The sequence below is a fragment of the Microcaecilia unicolor genome, chromosome 3 (genome assembly GCF_901765095.1).
Source record: "Microcaecilia unicolor chromosome 3, aMicUni1.1, whole genome shotgun sequence".
NCBI classification, from domain to species: domain Eukaryota; kingdom Metazoa; phylum Chordata; class Amphibia; order Gymnophiona; family Siphonopidae; genus Microcaecilia; species Microcaecilia unicolor.
Window position 1 is genome coordinate 325,919,882 of NC_044033.1, and position 26,173 is coordinate 325,946,054.

At 41.8% G+C, this 26,173-nt stretch overlaps 1 protein-coding gene across 1 annotated transcript in view; it reads left to right on the forward strand.

Annotated features, from left to right (window-relative positions):
- Positions 1–617: 617 nt before the first annotated feature.
- Positions 618–26,173, forward strand: part of NOX3 (NADPH oxidase 3) — a 109,788-nt gene continuing 84,232 nt past the window's right edge. The window contains exons 1-4 of the mRNA XM_030195489.1: positions 618–662; positions 1,263–1,358; positions 1,470–1,580; positions 13,026–13,110. Coding sequence (XP_030051349.1) covers positions 618–662; positions 1,263–1,358; positions 1,470–1,580; positions 13,026–13,110 — 337 coding nt within the window. The remainder of the gene's footprint in view (positions 663–1,262; positions 1,359–1,469; positions 1,581–13,025; positions 13,111–26,173) is intronic.

Genomic DNA, 26,173 nt, shown 5'->3' on the forward strand with positions numbered 1-26,173 from the left:
CTGTTTTATATGTTTTACAAAAGGCTTAACATTGAACAAGCCTTCTATAATAATCTGATCATCTAAACTTGATGTCCCTTTTGCAAAGCTAACTGCCTTATAGAAATTGGGCTTGCAGTATTTGTCAACCATTTTAAAAGTTTTAGTCATCTTCTTAAAATATGGTAGCAAAATATAGGAATAACAAGAAATATCTGTTCCCTATATATTTTCCATCTTTCACAGTCATACAGAAATAAAATAAAGTTGGTTCCCTATTACGTGTTGAAATCTGTCATGAACATACATTTTGTCTGATCATTCTTGAAACTAGTAATAAACTAAACAAAGTGAAGTTTAAGTAAAGCAATGTTTCCCTCTCAAAAAAGAACAAGCCACCTTTTTGTTTCTTCTAATGATGTGGTATGTCAGTTTGGTGATATGCTCTTTGGCAGGAGTTCTTTAATTAGAAAATTCCAAGAGAGATAGAGCGACAGAGAGAGATGAATTAGTCGAAGGCAATTACTAAGACCCAAAGACAACAAAAGTTGATAGAAAGCTCTTGCAGTGCTCAGAGAACTCAAAGTCTTATAGAAAGAACATTTAATCTACTGTAGACTTAAAACCACAGAATTCCAATGGGGTATTGGATTCTGAATGAAAGCCTAAATCTGATATTATTAGTAAGTATTGGTTTGCTTATTTGAATCATTTTCATATGCATCAAAATGTTAAGACAGAGACTGGAAAAAGCAAAATCTGAAGAAAAGGTGGGGTAAGTATGCTAAGATTTTGAGACCAATATATACAAATTAATATGTATTTCAAAGTTTCTGTCTTTTAGAAACAACAGTGGTGTTTGCTTTCAGTTTAAAACTGCATTATATAACCTCAGTTTTCCTTGCTTTTAAACTCAAACATTTTTGGTTTTGAATCTGTATTTTTGAATAGATAGATAGACTTGTTTCTGTGTATAATAAAAAGTAGTTTAATTCTAAATGTGGCAAGATTTTGTTAGCAATCACTTTACCTCTTGATAATTAAATTTGCTGCATGTGGGTGTCTTAATTTTCACATTGTTTTAGTGAAGTCCTCTTGTGCTTAAGTTAACTTGTACATATCTTACTGGATATTGTTCACAAAATTATCTTATTCTTTCTTATACTTGCTAGAACAGGTTAGTACACATTTGTGTTCCTACTAAGTTATAAGAATAGCCATCACTCTTAAAATTTATATTGAAACATGGAGCTAACATTGCTTGGTGGCCTCTTCTATTGCAGCTGGTGTGGCTGGGAGTAAATGTGTATCTCTTCATTGACACCTTCCAGTGGTACGAAAAGGAAGATGCTTACCTCTACACTCGAGTTATGCTGGGTGTAAGTACAAGTTTCTTACTACTGAATTTTGTCCGTTTCATAAAGAACATTTATTTTATGTAGTTTTTCAATATTTTTTTTACTTTATCATTTTTATATTGTTCTACATAGTCAACCCTGGCTTGGGCAAGAGCATCTGCAATGTGCCTTAACTTTAACTGCATGCTGATCCTGCTACCAGTTAGTCGAAACTTCATTTCATTCCTGAGGGGGTCTAGCACTGTAAGTATATTTTCTAGTCCTGTTTTTGTATTCTGAATACTGTGGCTTGTCCAAATTCTCAATAATTAGTAAGAAGTTTACTGGTACTAGAAAAAGTTTGACTACACTGTTCCCTCTAAGATGAGCGGGAGTCCTCCACCTACAGTCCTGCCAGTAGGAGGTGCTGTTTCACTATCACAGTTTCAATAGTGAGAGACAGGCAAGCTTTGCAGGACTCCAGGAAACCTGCCTATCTCTAGTGATTGAAAACAAAATACTGATGCATCACCCACCATGGGCAGCAATGCAGTTGTAGGCCTCCCGCTCAGCTTAGAGTGACTGATGGTAGACTCACATTACTAAGCATGTTTGGGGTAATATTCAGCCCAGAATAGTACGTGGCTTGTAAGCCGCTCCCATCTGCAGGCTGAACTAACCCCAGATATTCAATGCTTGAACGTGCGTGGCTGCCAGCATTAAATCTCTGGGTATGTACGCTGACCCAGAAGTTAACCAAACAAAGATATAGGAGTGCTGGGCAGATTTATTAATACAAATACCCAACATAGCCACGTTTCGCCCTACAGCTGCATCAGGGGTCAGAAACTATAGGGGGAAATACCCAGCTTTCCCCTAATAGTTATTCTGACCAAATATATTGCAGCACTTCCTCACCAGTAAAGCAGATTCACCTTCTCACTGCCAGCCATAGGACGAAATGTCTAGTATTTGTATTAATAAATCTGCCCAGCACTCCTATATCTTTGGTCTGCTTTTATTTGGTGCTACGTTTGAGTGCAGATCATCACCTCTCTTGTTTTCTGCCAGAAGTTAACCAGGCGCTGGCCGATATTCAAACCAGGGCCCGGTTAAGGCGGCACATAGAGTTTGGACAGCCTTTTTGCTATAATAATTTTATGTGCTTGCTTACCTGTTTAGCAGACTGAATATCTCACCATTAACTGGCTAAGGGGTCGTATTACTAAGACGCGCTTAGACAGTGACTGGCGCTGCGAGTAGCTCTTGGGTTTGCCACACTTTCTGGCCACTTTCTAGCACAGCTTAAAAATGGCCACACGCTAATTTCCGCACTACTCCTGAGCTAATCAGGTAATGTTCACATGCTACCTGATTAGAGCAGGCTTGCCTACTCTCTGCCCCAAACATGCCTCCCACACTGGAAAATAAAAAATATTTTCCAGAGCAGGATTAGCATGCGCTAAGCAAAACATTACCGTGGGATGCCTCAGCGCATCCTGGTGTAGCGCTCTTGTAGCACATGGTAGGCCTACTGTGGCTTAGTAAAATGGACCCTAAGTGCTACCCAAGCTCCACCCCTGGATTGCCCCTAACCTAGCCAGTCAGAGAGTGGCCAATTAGAAACGATATTCAGCAGTACTACCCGGTTACATGCAGCTGAATATTGGCATCTGACCAGCTCAGCACAGTTTAACTGGGAAGGAGCCTTTCCTGCCCAGTTAAACTCTTTTTCAATATCAACCACATTAAGTTTATCTGCCCAACAGAAGGAATGTTCCAATATGGGTAAATAAACTGAGCCAGACAAAGAAAACTGTGTAAGCAACATGCAGATCCACATTTTATTTCTAACACTTAATTTGAACTTATACAAATAGTTTGATTGCCTTGGTATACAGTACATAGCTATAATGGATAATCCTATCCTTACAGGATATTTTAAGAGTACAACAGCAGACCAAGAACCAAATTAAAAGTTTGATTAAAAAGATGCATGAAGTCTGCACATCAGTTTGCACAGTTTCCAGATAGTGGGGTTTTTGTCTAGAGTTTTAGAGGGCAATTTTCTAATGCCATTTTACCTTACTAAATTGACTGTTTGAAAATTGTCTACTTCTTAATCCAGGTAAAAGTATGCACAGGAGTCTACGTGCATGTACTTTTATCTGCACTGGTGTAGACATTCCTGAGGGCATGCCTAGGTCAGAGGCAGGAAATAGCATATGTAGATACCTTTTTGAGAACTATGCATGTTCACTCATGGGAGAATTCTGCACAGAACACCCCATGGCACATAATTTATTTCTGTGCAGATTTATGAAGAGCTGGCTCATCTGAGCCAAAATGAGAGGAGGAAAAGCCGGTGCAGCTGTCGTTGCATGAGGTGCTGACTCAGTAAGGCAGTACGCAAAGAAAAGCTGCCAGTGTGATCTTCTTCCTGCACCATGCAGCTCTCCGATAAGTTTGAACTGCACGTTGCCTGAGCTCCTGTATTATTTTCACAAGATTTTGAGAACAGCACAAGATTTCAGGCACTGCACAGCTCATGCTCAAAATCATACTGTGAAGTAAGATGACAGATGCCCACGCGTGGAACAAACTCCCCGAGCCCATACGCCAGGCCCCCTCCCTGCCCATCTTCAAATCTCTGCTTAAAGCCCACCTCTTCAATGTCGCTTTCAGCAACTAACCTCTACACCTCTACCCAGGAAAACTAGACTGCCCCAACTTGACATTTCGTTCTTTAGATTGTAAGCTCCTTTGAGCAGGGACCGTCCTTCTTTGTTTATTTTGTACAGCGCTGCGTAACCCTAGTAGCGCTCTAGAAATGTTAAGTAGTAGTAGCAGTAGTAGTAAGATGACAGCTGCTCCAGGGATGATATCTACAGTGTGGGTCATTAAGTATTGATTAGCAACCTTTAACAAATCCTGTTTGGTCATCACCAATAATGTGTGGCAAATACTGTGCCAATTGATTAGCCAGCACCCTGGACAGAAGTTTGGCATCTACATTGATAAGGAAAATGGGTCTATAAGAATCCGGCATTTCCAGTAGCCAACCCAGTTGGGGTATCAATGTGGCAACTGCTTCACTCAAATATCTAGGGAGGGAACCTTTCATGATTGCCACATTATAGTAACCTATCAGAAGACCGCAAAGCTGCATTTGAAACTGTTTGTAAAACTCACTCGTAAAATCATCTGACCCTGGAGCAGTATAGTTTTTGGTGGCTTTCTGAAGTTCTTTGGCCTGAAGAGGACCATTCATGCAGGTTATTGCCTCAGCTGGAAATGTGAGAATATCTGATTTCCTTAAATAGGTACCTATTGTTTCTTTAGGAATCTGATCCCCCCGCTCTATACATTTCTGTATAATAAGCCAACAAAAGTTTTGAGATCTTGTCCATTTGGAAGTAAGATTGCCTATCAGGATTCCTCCCCACCCCCCAAACAAGCTTTTGTAATATGGGCTAATAGCTTGCCAGAATGATTTCCAAATATTTGGTAATGATATTTCTGAAATATTAACATTTTCTTAGTTCTATCATTGGGTAAGATGTTTAAGGCTGCTTGAGTGGAAACTAATGCATCCTTGTTAGCTTGAGTGGGATAGCATATGTAAGCACGTTTGGCCTCCCTCAGCACTCTGTTCAATGTAATTACTTACACCTTTAGAGATATGCAGATTCCTGGTGCTAGTACAGGCTATGATATCACCTTTCATTGTGGATTTAACAGCCTCAATCTCCCAATATAGAAGGGCATCATTCACATGAGGCATTATGGAGAGAGTAAGCATCCCATTTTTGGAAAAGGTATTTTTGAAAATCTGAATCTTGCACCGAGTAGACACAATACAAGCACGTTCTTGACCTAGGCATCATGGGATTCCCCTCCATATCTGTCCATATAAGCGCATGATCAGATATCATAGTTGTGCCTATGCTGGTTGACACAATAGAGGGGAACAGAGTAGCTGATGTCAAAATATAGACGATACAGGAAAATGTGCCATGGGCCCTAGAAAAGTAATCCTGTTCACCCAGGTTTAACAAGTACCAAGGATCCTCTAAGACTAAGGCAACACAAAAAGAATGAAGGCCTTTGGTACTTTCCTGAGAGAGGTCCCTACAGCCTGAGGACCTATTCACTTCTGGATCCAAGACAGCATTAAAGACTATGAAGAGAGGCTGAGAAGGCTAGGGCTTTTCAGCTTGGAGAAGAGACGGCTGAGGGGAGATATGATAGAAGTGTATAAAATAATGAGTGGAATGGATCGGGTGGATGTGAAGCGACTGTTCACGCTATCCAAAAATACTAGGACTAGAGGGCATGAGTTGAAGCTACAGTGTGGTAAATTTAAAACGAATCGGAGAAAATTTTTCTTCACCCAACGTGTAATTAGACTCTGGAATTCGTTGCCGGAGAACGTGGTACGGGCGGTTAGCTTGACGGAGTTTAAAAAGGGGTTAGATAGATTCCTAAAGGACAAGTCCATAGACCGCTATTAAATGGACTTGGAAAAATTCCGCATTTTTAGGTATAACTTGTCTGGAATGTTTTTACGTTTGGGGAGCGTGCTAGGTGCCCTTGACCTGGATTGGCCACTGTCGGTGACAGGATGCTGGGCTAGATGGACCTTTGGTCTTTCCCAGTATGGCACTACTTATGTACTTATGTACTCCCAGTATTATCAAAGGCTTGTTGGAGTGGAGCGTGCAAGGCTTAATTAAATGGTTAAAAAATTGTTTGTCATATACATTAGGAGCATATATTACCAGTAGTATATAATCCTTGTCCTGAGAAAAAAGTGTAATATCACATACCGCCCATCTGGATCTTTTTCCAATGAGACTGTGGTACATCGTAATGATTTTCTAATAAGTACTGCCACCCTCTCCTGCGATGACCAGAGGAGGCATAATGCATTTCCCCAAATCAGTATCCCTGAAGCTTAAGGTGTTCCTCATCTGTTACCGGGTCTCTTGCAGACACGCTATGTCAACGTGCTGATGTTTCAGAGTGGCTAAGATCTTGCTGTGCTTGAGGGGATGTGATTCCTGCCACGTTCCACAAGCAGCCTATGACTAGTGTCTCCAGGGGTGTGCTGGTAAATTTTTAACAACAGGCTCTTTCTACGGACCTAGCCAGCTCTGCAGTTGGAAGGGCCAGGGGTGGCCGGGGGGAGGGGGTAGCAACACTTGTCTCTCGCTCTTCCCTCCCTTCGTGCAGGCACACTAGGCATACCTTTGCTGGCAGCCAATAAATGGACTGCCACCACTCCCAACGTCTTCCTCTGAGCAGCTTGCTGGAACTTCTCACACATGCTCGAGAAATCCCAGCCTGCTGCTCAGAGCTGGAAACAAGGAGCGGGGAGCAGCAGCAGTCTATTTACTTGGCTGGCAGGGCTCAGCATCCCCACCAGCAAAGTAAAAGAGAATTCAGCAGGGGGCCCAAGCCCACATTTTGGAAGCCAGTTATTAAAGTAGCCATGGAGGGCCCTACTTTAACAACCGGCTCCCAAAATTCTTAAAAACTTAACAACCGGCTCTTACGAGCCTGTGAGAGCCTGCTCCAGCACACCACTGAGTGTCTCCCATTGAAACAGTAGGTGACAGTAATACAAAGCTCACTTACCAGTTTAGCCCCCAGTTTCCCAGCCCGTAGCCGGGTACTCTATGTGTTACTGCTCAAAAAATTATAAAAACAGTGCAAACTTTCATCCCTCTGCTCTCCGAATACACATCTTAAACACAATTCACTTTTAGGAGACCCATAAAGAAAAGCTCCAACCCTATGCACAAGGGTTCCCCCCTCCCTGCCTGCCCTCCCAAACAACAACAACCCACTAACTGCATCATAATGTCAATCAGATTGACCCCCCACTAACAAATCTTTACCAGAAAGGGTCAAGGATTGACATTCTCATGCTATGAGGTACCCCTGATTCACCCAGTCCTCATCATCATCAGATAAAGTCCAATACCCCCGATTCACCTAGTTCACATCACCTTCACATAAAGTCCAATACCCCTGATTCACCCAGTTTTCATCATCATCAGATAAAGTCCAATACCCCCAATTCACCCAGTTCACATCACCTTCACATAAAGTCCAATACCCCCCGATTCACCCAGTTCGCATCACCATCAGATAAAGTCCAATACCCCTGATTCACCCAGTCCTCATCACCATCACATACGTTTAATACCCTTGATTCACCCAGTCCTCATCACCTTCACATAAGGTCCAAATGACAGTGATCCAATATAATGGTAATCAGCACTCTTTATCGAGTCCAGCTGTAGAGTCCAAATTGCTGAACAGGCTCTCAGTCCTAATATGCAGTGAGAGCAAAGATAGGATTGCTAAGCAAATAAAACAGCCAGCTTAAACTCTCCACTTAAATGAATTAAGCAACAGAAGATTCAAATCACCCCCTAGGATTTTCAGAATGTTTGCTATTGGGAGGGAAGATCCCATGACTTTGATGGTTTTAAAGCGTTTGGTATTGTGAGGTGATGTGAGTATCAGGCATTGTGTTTTTTCTCTATTCAATTTCAGCTTGAAGGCAGATGTCCAAGATTCCATGATATTTATGATGTTCATGATTCTGGTTGTGATTTCAGATAGATGATTCTTGAATGGGATAAAGATTGATAAGTTGTTGGCATAAATGAAAGGGTTGAGGCCTCATTTAGATAGAGATCTGGCTAGTGAGACCATCATTAGGTTGAATAGTATTGGTGAGAGTGGTGACCCTGGGGGACTCCACATTCTGCTTTCCATGGGGTAGAGATTTTGGAGTTTGACTTTACTTGATAAGACCTGGTAGTTAGGAAACCCTTGAACCATGTAAGTACCTTTCCTCCGATTCTGGATATAAGGCCCCCTAGTGGCAAATAAGCACAACAACATCTGTAACAAGTGGTACTTAGTGGTTAAACTGTAAAACCAATCCTGTGAAATGTATTAAGAATAAGAACTAATTCCACAAGCCACACTCCATGTAATTTCAACACTTGTTGATACATCAAATACTGCTATTAGCACCAGGACTAAGCCTTTGTAATATAAGACGTATAGTACTTAAAATGCCAGCAAAACAAATAGAGTCTCTTTATTTATATTTTATTTGAGTAAACATATATTGAAGTATATAGGAATGCTTAACCTCTGTTGATGATCCATCTTCATTGAGTAGCTTTTAGCCCATCTACATTGTCTCCTGCTGCAAAATAATTAAAAGATATGGATTTTATCAATATTCATAACCACTTATAGTATATGGATGCCGACCAGATAAATGTCTTTTTTTGTTTTTAATTGTGGCCTGGAGAATGGCTAACGTTTGGCCATTTAATCACGAAGGGACCCTTTTACTAAGATGTGATAAAAGTGTTCTTAGCGCATGCTTACAGGGATCATTCCTGCATTCGAAGGCCATTTTACTGCATGAGTAAAATGGCTGATTTGTCTAATTCCAACATTAATGGCCACATGCTAATTTTTCCATTAACACATGAGCCCTTAACTACACCTATTTTGTAGGCAGTAAGAGCTCATGCGTTAACCACAACTAATCAGTTAGCACGTGCTAACCAATTAGTACAGAACACGCCTACTCTCCACCTCCTGACCTGCCCCAGAGCTAAAAAAGAAAGTTTATTTTTTAGCGCGTGGGAAGTGTGTGCAGATTTGAAATTTTAATTCCAACAGATGGCCACAAATTAATCCACAAAACCAGCAACCCAAAATGGAAAAAAATTGATTCACGCATACATTTTGCTTGAAAAACTATACTTAAGCATTACTGTTGCACAACCATGCAGAGGAAAAAGACCTCAGAAATTGCAGTTTTCACCCATCCAGTGAATCATGGGTTGGGATAACCATCTTTTAACAATGAATCAATTATTGGTCAAAAAACCTCCTTCCTGCCACAGTCCAAACTTTATTCATTTAAGTGCAGGTTTGCCAAATTAACTGGTACCAATATATTTTTTTTTATCTTTGTATCTTTTTGAAATATATAAAAACAGTCTTTGCCCTCAATCTTCATAGAAAGATAAAACAACAATGCTGATGCCTCAGTGTGCCCCATGGTAAGCACCTTTTTTCGCTGCAGTAAGAATGTGTCAGTGCTTACTGCGGCTTAGTAAAAGTGCCCCTATAATGGCTGTTCTGTAAGTGGCTGCCTGCTTTTAGGCGTGCTGATGTAGTGTGGGGATGTCTCAATATTCAAATGCTGTCACAGAATACTAGCTAAAAGTCAGCTTCAATACGCCCAAAATTTACATGCCCACACTTACACCAGCCATACAGTTGGCGCATAACTGCAGTGAGAGTGCCTGGAACTTACAGTGCTCTGCAAGTTATGGGCCTTATTCTATAAAGGTTATGCTCCAAAATTTATGCTCCTAAATTACAAGCATAACCTATGCTCCAAAATAGATTACATTCGGAATTTAGGAGCATAAATTATGCTCATAAATTTAGGAGCATAAATTTGAGGAGCGTAAATTTAGGAGCATAACCTTTATAGAATAAGGCCCTATGTGCATAAGTAGGAGACATGCCCATGTCCAGCCATGCCCCTCCCATATGTCTGCTCCGCTTGCAGTTAATCTGCAAAAGCGGAGAACTCAAAGGTCACATGAGATACACAAACAGAAGAGGAAGAAAATGTGAAAAAAGACCACAGACTCCAGAAGCAGAAGGGGCAATCTTGTGCTTAAAAAGATTTATAGATCAAAGACTCGATATGTTTGGTTCTGACTGTTTCCTGACTTAGGGGCAGATGCAGCAACCAAACGTAAAAAAATCAAAATCGTTAAAGTCCCTAACGATTTTTAAAAAACGAAGAATGCACCCAAAAAAAAAAGTCACACATGCTCAGATCGGTATTCAAACGTACAATGTATCAAAGAATCACAATACACATCGGTAATCGGCCCCTAAATCATGCGCAGAGCAGCCAAGCGTTTTGCTGGCTGCTCTGCGCATGCTGCAAACGTAAAAACAAACAAAAAAAAAGCCACAACACATACACGTGGCTACCCGGTCAGCAAAATCCAAAAACAAAGGATCGGGAGGGGGCAAGGGCGCTCATCAGGAGCGTCCTGTATGGATGGCCTTGCCCCCCCCCGCTGCTCCCCACTTTCTGCCGCTCCCCCCCCCCCCCCCCGAAAAAGCAAAATGCTAGCTGGCTGCCCCGGTCCCCCTCCCTTCCTGTTCCTGTGTTCTGCAGAGCTAACTCCGCCTCCCGTCATTCTTTCGCACCGTGCCCCGCCCCCGCTGCCCCCCCTGAGGTCGACTACGCCGCTCCCCCCCTCCACTGAGACCCCCCTCCCTATTAACGACCCGAGCAGCGCCTCTCACCTCTTTCAGAAGCGCTGCACGGGCAGGAAGATCTATTGTGTTGGTTGTAGAGTCTCCATGACGTCTCTTCTTCCCTGGCCCAGGCCCCGCCTCCTTCTGACGTAGGTTACGTCAGAAGGAGGTGGGGCCTAGGCCAGGGAAGAAGAGACGTCATGGAGACTCTACAACCAACACAATAGATCTTCCTGCCCGTGCAGCGCTTCTGAAAGAGGTGAGAGGCGCTGCTCGGGTCGTTAATAGGGAGGGGGGTCTCGGTGGAGGGGGGGAGCGGCATAGTCGACCTCAGGGGGGGCAGCGGGGGCGGGGCACGGGGCAGAAGAATGACGGGAGGCGGAGTTAGCTCTGCAAAACACAGGAACAGGAAGGGAGGGGGACCGGGGCAGCTAGCATTTTGCTTTTTCGGGGGGGGGGAGCGGCGGAAAGTGGGGAGCAGCGGGGGGGGGGCAAGGCCGTCCATACAGGACGCTCCTGATGAGCGCCCTTGCCCCCTCCCGATCCTTTTTTTATTTTTTTTATTTGATGTGTTTTCTGACGTCCTTTGGACCAATCACAGCGCTTTTAGCTCTGCTAATGCGCTGGGATTGGCTCAAAGTTTGTTTATTTTTTCACTTAATGATTTTTCCTGGCACAGAGCTGTCCTAACGAGAGGTCCAGACCTCTCGTTAGATTTCCTGCCTTTTTCCTGCGTAAAGGCAATCGGAAAAGGTTAGTGCATGTCGTTTCAATGGGGTTTTCACACTAATTGCTCATCTCCATTCCGTTTTCGTTAGCTGCTGGCTTCCTCGGTAAAAGCCCTTTGATGCATGCAACGGATCAAATTTTCCTCGTTGGAGGGTCATTAAAGGCTCATTTAGCCTTAGTGCATCTGCCTCTTAATTTGAAGGCTGGTGTTGTCCATCATAAAGATCTTTTTCAAGACCATCTTCTTGATTGATACATTCTGAAATATTTATCTTCCAAAGATTCAGATCTTATCATTCAAAAGATTCCTGATGCAGGCCTTTTGGGCTGAAACACAGTGTTGTGTCGAGTCTTTGATCAATAAATCTTTTTAAGCACAAGATTGTCCCTTCTGCTTCTGGAGTCTGTGGTCCTTAATAGTGCTTAGGGTACTTACATGCATAAGTGCTATTCTTCTCCGCTATTTTCTCTGCATTTTTGCACACAAGGGTTGCGTAAATGCAGGCCTGTATTTATATAACTGCCCTTCACAGGCCAAAAGTTATCCATTTGGTGGAGGCAAAGTTAGTGGCATACTAGGACCAGGCTTGAAAGTTATCTGTTCAACACTAGAATTCAGCTGCTAAAGGTTAGATTCTATATATGGCACCTGAAAAATCCACATGGTAAAAAAAATATACCTACATGTATTCTCTAAAGTACGCCTAAAGTTTATAAAATAGGCTCAAATTTCTGCATAGTTTATAGAATATGCCGAGCGCCTATCCATGCAACTAAAATTTGTTCCATCCGTTTAGGCCATGTTTTATTTGGCATAAATTCCGATGCCTATATTAGGCACAGAGCGGGTGTATTCTATAATAATACATATAGATTTTAGAAATGCCCGTGTCCCACCCATTCCATGTCTATAACCACGCCCCCTTTTCAACTACGGGACTTAGAATTTACATGCACCAAGTTCCAGAATACCCTTAGCGAGTTGTGCACATAAACCTTAATTAATGCTAATTAGTGCTGGTAATTGCTTGTCAACATCCAATTGACAGTGCTGATTAGCTAGTTAAACAATTAAGTTATGGGCATTGTTATAGAATACGCTTTGATTTCTGCGCAGAAATTAAGCCGCGATATATAGAATTTTGAGAGTAAATGGATAATTTATCCGTCCATCTGGATGCATCAGTGGCAGATATAACTTTAAACAGATGTCATCCATTTAAAATTATACGTGTGTATTCAATGGTGGCACTTAACATTTACTGACACTGAATATACATACAATTTTAAATGTTTGACATCCATTTAAAGGTGTATGCCACCCATCCAGCTGAATATCTACATCAACATTTTTATGCTTTAAAAATTATTAATTTTTCAGAGTGGTAGCAAATAAAACATGGTTGTTCCAAAATATCCTCTGAACACAGAGCCATCAAGCTACCCTTACCTATGAAGAATCCCTGAGAGACCCTTGGCAATTATTAGCATGTAGAATGCTTGGCTCTGAAATAGGTTATCAAAGCAATATGAATGCCATTTAGCATAAACCTAATATATTTCCCTTTGAGCAGAAAATGGAAGTGCTAATTAGCTGTAATAAAATAGATGATTACTAAAGTGGGTCTTGTTTTCTATCCCCAGTGCTGCAGGAGAACTTTGAAGAAACAATTTGACAAAAGCCTCATGTTTCATAAGGCAGTGGCCTATATGAGTGTTCTACTTACACGTAGGCATTGTTTTCTATTTTCTTATTGTTGTTTTTTTTAATAGTATTAATTGCCATATTGGGTGTATTTGGAGACATCTTCATTTAAACATGGTTTCTTGAAACAGCATTTTTTCCTAAGTAGGAATTTTAAGAGTGCAATTATAAAAATGCTGATTCAAAGGAGAAATGACTTGATAAGTACATAAGTAATGCCACACTGGGAAAAAACTAAGGGTCCATCGAGCCCAGCATCCTGTACACGACAGCGGCCAATCCAGGCCAAGGGCACCTGGCGAGCTTCCCAAACGTAAAAACATTCTATACATGTTATTCCTGGAATTGTGGATTTTTCCCAAGTCCATTTAGTAGTGGTTTATGGACTTGTCCTTTAGAAAACCTAACCCCTTTTTAAACTCTGTCAAGCTAACCGCCTTCACCATGTTCTCCGGCAATGAATTCCAGAGTTTAATTACGCGTTGGGTGAAGAAAACTTTTCTCCGATTTGTTTTAAATTTACTACACTGTAGTTTCATCGCATGCCCCCTAGTCCTAGTATTTTTGGAAAGCGTGAACAGACGCTTCACATCCACCTGTTCCACTTCACTCATTATTTTATATGCCTCTATCATGTCTCCCCTCAGCCGTCTCTTGATATTTTTGAATGCTTCAGTTTTTCCTGTGCCTCTAGAGCAGGACTCCCATACTTTCCTAATGGTGCAACAACCAGTTGGGGCCTTAGCACAGCAGCAATAAACATGCCGGAATTAATGTGGATACATTGTAGTCCAATACATGAATAAATACAGGGGTCCTTTTACTAAGGTGCGCTGAAAAATGGGCTGTGCTAGTGTAGGCGCATGTTTTGGGCACGCGCAGATCCATTTTTCAGCATACCTGTTAAAAAAAAAAAGGCCTTTTTAAAATTTTTGCAGAAAATGGACGTCCAGCAAAATAAAAATTGACACGCGTCCATTTTGGGTCTGCGACCTTATTGCCACCCATTGGCTTAGCGGTAAGGTCTCATGCGGCAACCGTGCGGTAATCTTCTATGAGTGTAGAATGACAATTACCGCCCGGTTTCTGCCACGCACAGGAAAATAAAAATTATTTTCCGGTGTGTGTAGTGGGCACGCATAAAAAACAAAATTACTGCCCGGGCCACGCGGTAGCCGGGCAGTATCTCCAAACTGACACACATTGGTCACACGTAGTCGCCTACGCGGCTTAGTAAAAGGGCCCCACAGTATCTCAGGCATATTCATTGTAGATGTGCTGAAAAACCCCGAGTGGCTGTGGGATACCAGGGCAGGTTTAGGAATCTACTTTAGAATTCCTTGGCTCCTACAAGTGCTTGGCATTCCTTTAGAACACTCTAGGGCTGATATTCAGAACGAGGATGGCAATATCCGGTTTATTTTTAGCCGGTTTAAACCGGCTATAGATATACCAGCTATTTAAGCGGCCTGATGTGGGCACTTAAAATAGCTGGATTTGGATTGAATATTCAGGGATAGCCAGCTATATCGTAGCTTAGCTACTTATCTCCTAGGCACTAACCAGGGATAATTAGTGGGGGTTAACCAGCTATCCACCATTGAATATCGGTGGATACCGGCCAGGTGCCGATCCTGGCTGATTAAATGTTTTTTGAATATCAGAGGGTCTGTTTCAAGGTAATTTCAAATCACAATTTCTTACTTCAGTTCAAACTACACTGAATGTTTTGAAAATGTCACAGTTTGGCAATAGCTCTTAACTATTATTGTACTTCTAGACTGTTTAAACATTACAAGAGTGTTTGGTGTCTAGTTATCTTCAGCGTCATAACACTTTGAGATTGCTAATGTACCTCATAAGTGTTTTTATGCTTTTCTAGAGTTCTTCACATCTTGAGGGTGCTCTGTTGACTTCACTACAGCATTGTTTCATTGGTGCTTTCCTACACTGAAACTCCTGTGATATTTCTAGAGCATATTAGTAATTTTTATGATACCTTGGAGGATCTGCTTCAAGAATGCTTCAGTTCTACATAAACATCTCATAAAGGCTTTTTTTTTGTTTTAGATCGGTGTTTCTCAAGGCACTTTTGGAGTACCCCTTAGCCAATCTAGTTTTCTAGTTTAATACTGAGATAGATTGGTATCCACTACCCCCATTGTAGGCACATCTCTTATAATGCAAATTCCTTATAGATATCCTGAAACCCAGACTGTCTTAAGCACACTGTTTGAGATATCTTTGGCTCAGCAGAACCTTGCAGATTTCGAGCACCTATTCATGACCTTTATTGCATCATTGCAAGGTGCTGACAACAGCACATTGCCAGTGGCTATCCCCACTCCATCTCTTACAAGCATGATATCAATAGTGTTTTGGAGTCCCCCATAGCTATACTTGAAGTGATTAACCTATTTGCTTCATACTTCCTTGGGAAAATCCACTGCATATTCTAGGATAAGCAGCATAAAATCTGTTTTGCTGTTCTGGGATCTTGCCAGGTACTTGTGACCTGGATTGGCCACTCTTGGAAACAGGGTACTGGGCTTTATGGACCTTTGGTCTGTCCCAGTATGGCAATGCTTATGCTCTTAATTTGTCTGTATCACTCTCTTTCTCGCAGTCCTTTACCCTGTCACTCTCTCTCTCTCTCTTAGTCCCCCTACTCTGCCCCCAGGCTCTCCCTCAACCCAACCTTGTCCCCATTAGTCTCCCTCTCTTTCTAATCCCCTTGCCCCATCAGTCTCAATTGCGTCAACTACCCAGCTCCATTATCCAGCCAACCTCCCAAAATTGCCTGCTTCAGTCACCCCTCTCCCCTAGCTAGTCAGCTCCCCCCCCCCCCCCCGTCAGCCAGACTTAGTGCACCACTCCATCTGCCTGCTTAAGCTAGCTATGCTTCCTCCCCACCTCCCCCATGCAGCCCCTGCTAATCTAAAACAGCTGTTTTTTGTTCGGTCTTTTTTTTTTTCAATGGGTTTCTCTCACAAAGTTTGAACTACATGATTCACAAACTTCCATACTGGTCTCTCGGGTTTCAAGACAGTGAGGCAACTGTGGCATTTAGCATTCTATGATTCAAAGCCTACTTTTACTTGTCATTTCTATAATGCTACTAGACGTACACATCGTTGTACACAAACACATAAGAGACAGTCCCTGCTTACTAAAGGCTTAAAACCTATTCAAGATAGACAAACAGAACAACTAAGAGAATTAGGGTGTTTCGGTTATTATGAGAAAATGTTTAAGAACAGCATGGATATAAACAGGAGAAAAAGGGTTAAGGTTTAAAAGCAGCTTCAAAAAGGTAGCCTAGTGGTAAGTGCAGTGGACTTTGATCCTGGGGAACTGAGTTCAATTCCCACTGCAGCTCCTTGTGACTCTGGGCAAGTCACTTAACCCTCCATTGCCCCTGGTACAAAATAAGTACCTGAATATATGTAAACCGCTTTGAATGTAGTTGCAAAAAAAAACACTCAGAAAGGCAGTATATCAAGTCCCATTTCCCTTTCCCTAGATTTGAATAAGAGCAGAGAACAGTTACATTTACTTATACCACTTAATTTTTTACATAAAAAGATCAAAGCAGTGTACAAAGATAAAAATGCTCAAACATATAACATATTAAAAACAGAAATACAATATCGATAGAAAAGAAATAGAGAATCAAAAATCAAATATCATCATTGCCGATATCTATGGTCTCAACCCACTAAAGTCATAGCAAGAACAACTCCAAAGGCCTGAGTAAAATAATAGGCCTTAAGCATATGCTTAAATCGCTGAAACAACCTTTCAGCTCAAACTTCCAGAGGAAGCGCATTCCACAAAGAAGGCACCAAATAAAAATATGCCCTCTTTCATGTAGCCACTAAATGAGTCTCAACTACCGACGGAATAGCCAGCAGTGTCCTAACTGATGAATATGGCTGAATCAGTGCAGCAAGAGGCTGAGGGATAAGCTTATAGTATGCCCTATGGGTAACAACCATCAACTTAAAAGAAATTCTAAACAGCACCAGTACCCAATGATTATACACATATAGTGGTGTAACATGATCAAATCTACGCAACCTCCCTAACAATTAAATTGCAGTATTCTGTAAAGTATGTAGTTTGTGAAGATTCACATGTGTAATAACTGCCAAAATAGTGTTTGCATAGTCAAAATGGGTCATAAAAAGAACATGCAATAAAACCAAAAATGTTTTTTATCAACGTAACTCCTAACAGCTCTCAACTTATGTAATGTAATTTATACAAATGCTAGAAGCCTAAAAAATAAGATTGGAGATTTAGAGTATATAGCACTAAATGATGAGGTAGATATAATAGGCATTTCAGATACTTAGTGGAAAGAGGACAATCAATGAGACACTGTGTTAACAGGGTACAAATTGTATCGCAATGATAGAAAGGATCAAATTGGAGGGAGGGTTGCATTATATGTTAAAGAGGGAATTGAGTCAAATAAAATAAACATTCCAGATAGCAGCGTTGAATCATTATGGATAGAAATTCCATGTATGAATGGAAGGAGTATTCTTGTAGGGCTGTACTACCGTCCACCGGGACAGAACGAACGGACAGATGAAGAAATGTTTACAGAGATTAGTAAAGCTGGCAAATTAAAAAACACGATAATAATGGGTGATTTCAATTACCCCCGATATTGACTGGATAAATGTTACATCAGGGAGTGCGAGGGAGATAAAATTTCTAGATGTAATAAATGACTGCTTCTTGGAGCAACTGGTCCAGGAACCGATGAGAGGGGGAGCCATTTTGGATCTGGTCCTTGGTGGCGAGCAGGGCAAACAGCGAGAGGTGGCGGTGTTGGGTCCCCTGGGAAACAGTGACCATAACATGATCAAGTCTAAGTTACTATCTGGGATGAACCTGCAAAGGAAATCTACTGTAGCTTCATTTAATTTTCAACAGGGTGATTATAATAAAATGAGGAAAATGGTTAAAAAGAAACTAAAAGGATCAGCTGCTAAGGTTAGGACACTAACCTGCTTATAATCGAATGAGAAAAACGCCCAAGTTCCGACCTAAATCGGGAGATGGACGTTTATCTCACAAAAACGAATAAAGCGGTATAATTGAAAGCCGATTTTTGGACGTTTTCAACTGCAATCCGTCGCGGATGCGGACAAAGTTGATGGGGGCGTGTTAGAGGTGTGGCGAAGGCAGAACTGGGGCGTGGTTATCTGCCGAACAGAGATGGGCGCATTTCACCGATAATGGGAAAAAAGTATGCATTTTTAGCTAGAATTTAGGACACTTTTCCTGGACCCTGTTTTTTCACGAATAAGGCCCCAAAAAGTGCCCTAAATGACCAGATGACCACTGGAGGGAATCGGGGATGACCTCCCCTGACTCCCCCAGTGGTCACTAACCCCCTCCCACCACAAAAAAATGATGTTTCACAACTTTTTATTTTCACCCTCAAATGTCATACCCAGCTCCCTGGCAGCAGTATGCAGGTCACTGGAGGAGTTGTTAGGGGGTGCAGTGGACTTCAGGCAGGTGGACCCAGGCCCATCCCCCCTACCTGTTACAATTGTGCTGCTTAATGCTTATTAGTCGTCCAACCCCCCCAAACCCACTGTACCCACATGTAGGTGCCCCCCTTCACCCCTTAGGGCTATAGTAATGGTGTAGACTTGTGGGCAGTGGGTTTTGAGGGGGATTTGGGGGGGCTCAACACACAAGGGAAGGGTGCTATGCACCTGGGAGCTCTTTTACCTGTTTTTTTGGTTTTGTAAAAGTGCCCCCTAGGGTGCCCGGTTGATGTCCTGGCATGTGAGGGGGACCAGTGCACTACGAATCCTGGCCCCTCCCACGAATAAATGTCTTGGATTTATTCGTTTTTGAGCTGGGCGCTTTCATTTTCCATTATCGCTGAAAAACAAAAACGCCCAGCTCACACATTGTTGAATAAAACATGGGCGTCTATTTTTTCCCAAAATACGGTTCGGTCCACCCCTTCACGGACCCGTTCTCGGAGATAAACGCCCATGGAGATAGGCGTTTTCGTTCAATTATGCCCCTCTAAATCAGGCGTGGACATTATTAAAAAATACCATCATGGAAATCCAGTCCAGATGCATTCCACGTATTTGTAAAGGTGGAAAGAAGAGAAAACGACAGCCAGTATGGTTAAAAGGTGAAGTAAAAGAGTCAATTACAGCCAAAAGATTCTGTAATTGTATTATTTATTTATTTATTTATTTATTTATTATTACATTTGTACCCCGCGCTTTCCTACTCAAAGCAGGTTCAATGCGGCTTACAAAGTAATAGGGAATACAGAGTATAGATAGGAAAAATATAAGTTAAATATGACAGAATAATAAAAGAGATAGGTAGTTGTAGATGGACAAGGGTGAAGGCAGCAGAGAGGTATGAGCAAGGGGTAGGTGAGCATTGGAGGAAGGGTAGAGGAGGTGGGAGGGGGGATGGGACATGGGATAATTATGAGGAGATTTGGTGGGAGATGTAGTCATGGTTATTATCTTTGTCTCCTGGATGTGTGTTGTGTAGATGATTTCTTAGGATTAGTTTGGGTCAGTTGGGTAAGTTTGCTTGAACAGATAGGTTTTTAGTGATTTCCGGAAGGGTAGGTAGTCAATGATTGATCGGATAGGTCTGGGGAGGGCATTCCAGAGCTGGCAACCCAAGAATGAGAAGTTGGATCCATAATAGGTTTTGTACTTGAGTCCTTTACAATCAGGGTAATGTAGGTTGAGGTAAGTCCGCGAGGTTACAGACATGTTTCTGGAGGGAAGGTCAATCAGATTGAGCATATAGTAGTTTCCACTATTTTGCCTGGCATCGACGTCAGGGTTACTGGTCTGTAAAAGGATCCAAATGAAGAAAATAAGAAGCAACACAAGCACTAGCAAGTCAGATGCAAAGCATTAATAAAGAAGGTTAAAAGAGAATATGAAGAGAAACTTGCCGGAGAGGCTAAAACTCACAGTAACAACTTTTTCTGGTACATCAGAAGCAGAAAACCTGTGAGGGAATCCATGGGACCATTAGATCACAAAGGAGGAAAAGGGACGCTCAAGGAGGACATGGCCAAAATGGAGAAACTGAATGAATTCTTTACGGAAGAAGATGTAAGAGATCTGCCTATACTGGAAATGGTTTTCAAGGGTGATGATGTGGAGGCACTGAAAGAAATCTCTGTGAATCTGGCAGATGTACTGAGCAAATCCAAGAAGGCAGGAGGAGCCTCCACGGAGAGTCAAAGCAAAACAGCAAAAGTAGAGGCTGACAAATGCGCAAACCAATAGGGAGATAATATCAAAAAACAGTTTATTCAGAATATTCATATCAAGGAACCGACACGGTCCGTGTTTCGGCGCCAAAGCGCCTGCCTCAGGGGTCACAAACAACTTTCTCTGAGAAGAAGCTGATTGGCTTGAATAATTCCTTTATGTATGCACGTGGTTATAAAAACAAGTTAATCCACAGAGAGAACAAAAGACCAGCCAACCGATCAGCAAACACCATGTGACAGGAAACCTAATGTACTGAGCCAAATTGGCAAATTAAAGAGTAGTAAATCACCTGGACTCGATGGCTTACATCCAAGCGTACTCAAAGAACTCAAGCATGAAATTGCTGATCTGCTGTTAGTAATATGTAACCTGTCATTAAAATCGTCCATAGTACCTGAAGATCGGAGGGTGGTGAATGTGACAATGATTTTTTAAAGGGTTCTAGGGGTGATCTTGGAAATTACTTGATTTTTGTATATGTTTTCAGACCCCTGATACAGTCCTTAGAGCTGAAACACAGTCCATGTCAGGTCATTGTTATCCAAAAAAGTTCTTCTGCCAATCATTGTTTGCTTCCTTGTTTTTTGTGTATCCTGTGTGCTCCCTGAGGTGAGCTCTCCTTGGTTTTGTTGCTCACAGTCTTAAGCTAGACACACCAAGAAGTGTTCCCTACAAAGGAGGATGCTGTCTAAGGAGCAGGGAAGGGACATGGGGCAACCAATCCTCGCATTACTACTGAGGTTTATTAACCAACACATTGACTTTTGTTTTTTATCTGGATTTCATGGGTCTCTTAGAAGAATATTTGATATCCAAAGTGTGCTTGTTCAACCTTGATCACACATGAAAAACACAACAGATATGACACAAGGAACTAGAAATAAAAAAAAATATGAGAGAACATCCATCCATGTGCATCTACTTCCTCTGTCTTGTCTTCCCTCCCCTCCATTCATGTCCAGCATTTCTCCTCTCTCCCTTCCCCTCCATCCATGTGCATCTCCTTCCTTTGTCTTCCCTTCCCTCCATCCTTGTCCAACATTTCTCCTCTTTTCCCTGCCCCTCACTCCATCTATGTCCAGCATTTCTCCTCTCTTCCTTCCCCTCCATCCATGTGCATCTCCTTCCTGACTTTCCTCCCCTCCATCCATCCATGTCCAGAAACTCTCCATTCTCCCCTGCCCTCTCCTCCATCCACCCATATCCAGCAAATTTCCTCTCTCCCCCGCCCCCTCCATTCATCCATCCATGGCCAGCAATTCTCCTCTCTCCCCTGCCCTCCCCTCCATCCATCCATGTCCAGCAAATCTCCATTCTCCCCTGCCCTCTCCTCCATCCATCCATATCCAGCAAATTTCCTCTCTCCCCTGCCCTCCCCTCCCATCCATGTCCAGCTATCTCTTCTCTCCCCCTGCCCTCCCCTCCCATCCATGTCCAGCGATTTTCCCTGCCCTCCCTCAGCTCCCCGACAGCCCTCGTCTCCGTTCTTTCCTGCCCCCCCACATATGTTTAACCCTTTTATTTTCAGTCGCAGCGACGGCAGTGAAAAAGACAGCACAGCGGGCTCACCTCCAGCTTCTCCTTTCCCTCACACAATGTCCCGCCCTCACGGAAACAGGAAATACATCATCACAGAAGGCGGGACACAAAGTGAGGGAAGGGAGAAGCTGGAGGCCAACCCGCTATGCTGTCTTCTTCACTGCTGTCGCTGCGACTGAATATAAAAGGGTTAAACGCGGCGGGGTGAAGGAATGGATAGGAGGGTTGTCGGTCGGTGAGCTGAGGACAGGAAGGAGAGACCGCCCGAGAGCTGCCTGCAGTGTTGCGCTGCCCCTGCATTTGGGGGGGGGGCAATGCCCCCTTCCCCCCCAAACTATGCCGATGGACACACCTGCTCTCCACCCCACAGACCCACACCCTCGGTGAAAAAATACATTTTATTTATTAGCGTGGCATGTCGAAAAGTACCCTGATACTCCATTTTAAACTGCAGTAAGCACACATTAGTACTTACCTCAGCATGGAAATGGGAACCCTCAGAAAGATGCACGGTTCAGTCACTAGGGCCCCGATGATCAAAGATAAATGTGGGCACTACAGGCCACTAACACCAGACTAGCACCCGCATCTACCTTCGCACATATGATCAGAGGGGTCTGGCGCGGCAAACAGTGCCCATGCGAGGCAATAACACAGAGCTCATTTAAATTAGATTTAAATGGCCTCTGTGGTATTCCGCCCCATGATCATTTTGGTTGCTATTCTTTGAACCTTTTCTAATGCCGCTACATCTTTTTTGAGATACGGCAACCAGAATTGAACACAGTACTCAAGGTGAGGAATGATACAGAGGCATTATATTTTTGGTCTTATTTTGCATCCATTTCCTAATGATTCCCTAGCATCCTGTTTAGTTTTTTTTTTTTGGCTGCCGTCACACTGTGGGCAGAATAAAAGATTTCAGCATATTGTCTTCAATGACACCTAGGTGGATAATGTTACAATAAATTACCAAGGCATATATATTGCACCTATTTTATAAAGGCAACATATACACCTATGTGCTGTTATAAAACTACCTCGATATAACTAGGTGCAAACATTTGTACTTGCTCAGAGGCTGCTGTAATTCCGTGCATACATGTATTAATAATGGGCACACATGAGCATTTTTATAAAATAAGCAACCTATATTACTAAGAAGATATTTTTTAAAGATTTTTGGACCATTGTATATATAAGATGACTCTACTCATGTAGGACTTCCTCATGTGAATATACACATCGGTCCACTGTAACCACAGCCACCCATATGTCAGTGCTCAGTATTTTCAATGGAACTTGAAACGCCACAATCCATTTCAACATTCAGAAATATTTAGAACAAAAATTATTTCACTTATCTCAAAAATATTTCATTAGTTCTTCATTAGTACTCTTTGCTCCATTCCCTCAGTTCTTCATAACATCTTATTTTATTTATTTACTTCTTTATTAGCATTTATTATATTGCCAAGACATTCTTATTTATGCAGGCATACAGCTAGGGTGGTGAATGATGATTTAATACTTGTCTCAGGATGTTGATTTGAAGACATTTTGAATGTCTTAGGTTGTTTTTTCTATTCTATTATATATATATAATTATGTAATGCGCAGAGAACTTTGGATCTAGCAGAATAAAAGGTCTTAAATAAATAAATGATACATCGAATAAATAAATAAATAATACATCGAGGTGGTTTATAATCAATAAAATACAAAAGTATCAAAAAGAGAAGCTAAAAATTGAAAGTCACCTATTCAAAGAAAGCACGTGAGAATAATCATGTTTTGAATCGTGTATGAGAAGTTTCTGATATAGTATCAAATGGTAGACTATTACAAAGTTTTGGCCTGCATAACTAAAAACTGTTTAATGGGTGGCATCAAGACAGGCCTGTGTTGGGGAAGGCAAATGGAGTTGTAGACTTTGAGAAGAACGTATTCTCTCCGTTTACCTGAGTTGATACACCTTTTCAGTTCTCTCCATTAGGGATGAAATAAACTACTACTCAAATAATAGGCTTTCTTGATAGAGATATGCAACCTTTGAAGTGCACCTGTAAGTAAGCTTACATGCCAACCTTTAATTTGTCATTGGTTCCTATATGACTTCTAATGCTGCATTTAATTACTAGAATTGTAAGGGCTATAATTAGAGCCCAGTCGAAGCAAACATGAAAGAGAAAAAAGAAAGATACAGACAACGTTATCTTAATCCAGTGCATTATTTAATATTCACTGAAAGGTATTCTGTTTAGTCTGATGCACTCCTTTCAGAAAGCTAGTCACTCATTAATAAATTATCCTTATAGATAATTTATCCTCCCAGAAGCAACATTATAGTTTTACATTTGCTTACGTGTAGAACTTTCACGCACCAAGAGCCAAGAACCCAGAATGCACAATAACAGAGAAAGCTTTGTCTTTAAGGAGAAGGGTAAGAGTGTCAATTATCCAACCCCCAGAAAGGGATCTCTTAGCTGATGATACAACAGTTCCCTTCTTCCCTTGGCTTTCAGAAACCATAACTCTACCATGACTGCCGCTGCTGGCAACATTGAAAGGACCACATTTTTATATTAAGAAAGCTTCATGTGGCTAACAAGATGCTGGTTGACCACTTCTGCTTTAATTGACATGTATTATTCTGCCCTTTCTAGGTCACATGGGGCATGAGTGAATCTTATGAAAAGAATTGCTTTTAGTTAAGATAGGAGTCAGTACATCCCTCAAAACTCCATATTATTCATCATTCATTCAAATTTAGAAGTAGTTTATAGATATGTTATTCAAATTCTATAATGATTCTTACCAGGGATCAGATGGTTTCAAAGTTGTTACCATAATATCCAATGCCCATGCACAAGGTATGAAATGAAGCCCTTCTGTGTAAATTCAACTAATTGTCTCCCTTGCAGGGGGCGATTCCAGCTCACGATGCTCTGAGCACTTTAAGAATGTTACCCTGAATGTTCTAGATTTCAACTACCTACAAATAAGCTTAAATTTGACTTCCAGAACCTTCCTCCAACTCCTTTCAGCATCATTGAACCTACAGCAGATGACTCCTTCTCATAATTAATGGAAGAAGTAACTAACTTGTTAGTCTCACTCACTCACTCACACAAGGAGTGACTCGGGCTGCACATACTGCAGCAGGACATGTTTATCCACTCCTACCATAGCTGAGATAATATTTAACCATCTCTCTGACCTTTCTTTAAATCAGTAACTCTTCTTACTCTTACCTATCTATATGTTACATCTTTGCTTTACCCCTCACTATCAATTAAAATGTTCTATTACATATTGTGTTGACATTGTAAGTAGTATACTATGCCATTCTTACTGTACACCGCCTTGAGTGAACTCCTTCAAAAAGGCGGTAAATAAATCCTAATATATGTATAAATAAATATATGTCTAAAATCCTATCTAAGTGACATGTGAGGATCTCTACCGTCTCACTAGGCAGGCAAGTTACCAAGAGATCCTCATACCTAACATGCACCCAGCTGTCTTCATTCCTAATGATCAAATCACCAACAACAGAGGCTATTCTAACCCTTCCTTCCTGGGCACATGCCCCTGGAGACACATCGTCAATATGAGAAGATACTGTATCCACTGAAACGCAGGTCCTTACTACAGGATCAGTTCCTATCACACCAAGGTTATACTCTCATTCCAGGTGACCTTTCTCCTCCAAGTCAGCACAGAGGCTGCCAAACTGGAGGTTGGACCTTATTATACTGCTGAATGTCTTCTCTATATACTTTTCTGTCTGTCTCAGCTCCTCCAAGCAGGGCTACCTAAGGGTATTGGACACCCAAAGCAAACCTTGAGCTGAGCAAAGGTTCAAGACACTCCCCACAATCCACCTCCAGCATTTTCCCTTCCCTTGTCTAGCCCTCATCTGTGTCCAGCATCTCTTCTACACATGACAAAGTATCACCATGCCTTAACAGCACCCAAAAAAACAATCCCTCTAATACTCAAAGCTATTTAACTGGCCAGACACCACCACTGACCAGTTAAATAGCATATTGGCATCTCACCGCTAATACTCAACGGGAGATAACCAGTTATCTCCACTGAATATTACCAGTTAGTGCCTATATTGCGCAATTTATCTGGTTAGGTGTTGATATTCAGTGCTTAATCGGATAAGTTTAGCAGTCAAATAGGCCCTCATAAATAGCTGTCATCTTTAACCGCTTAAAAAGTTGACCAGTTAGCAA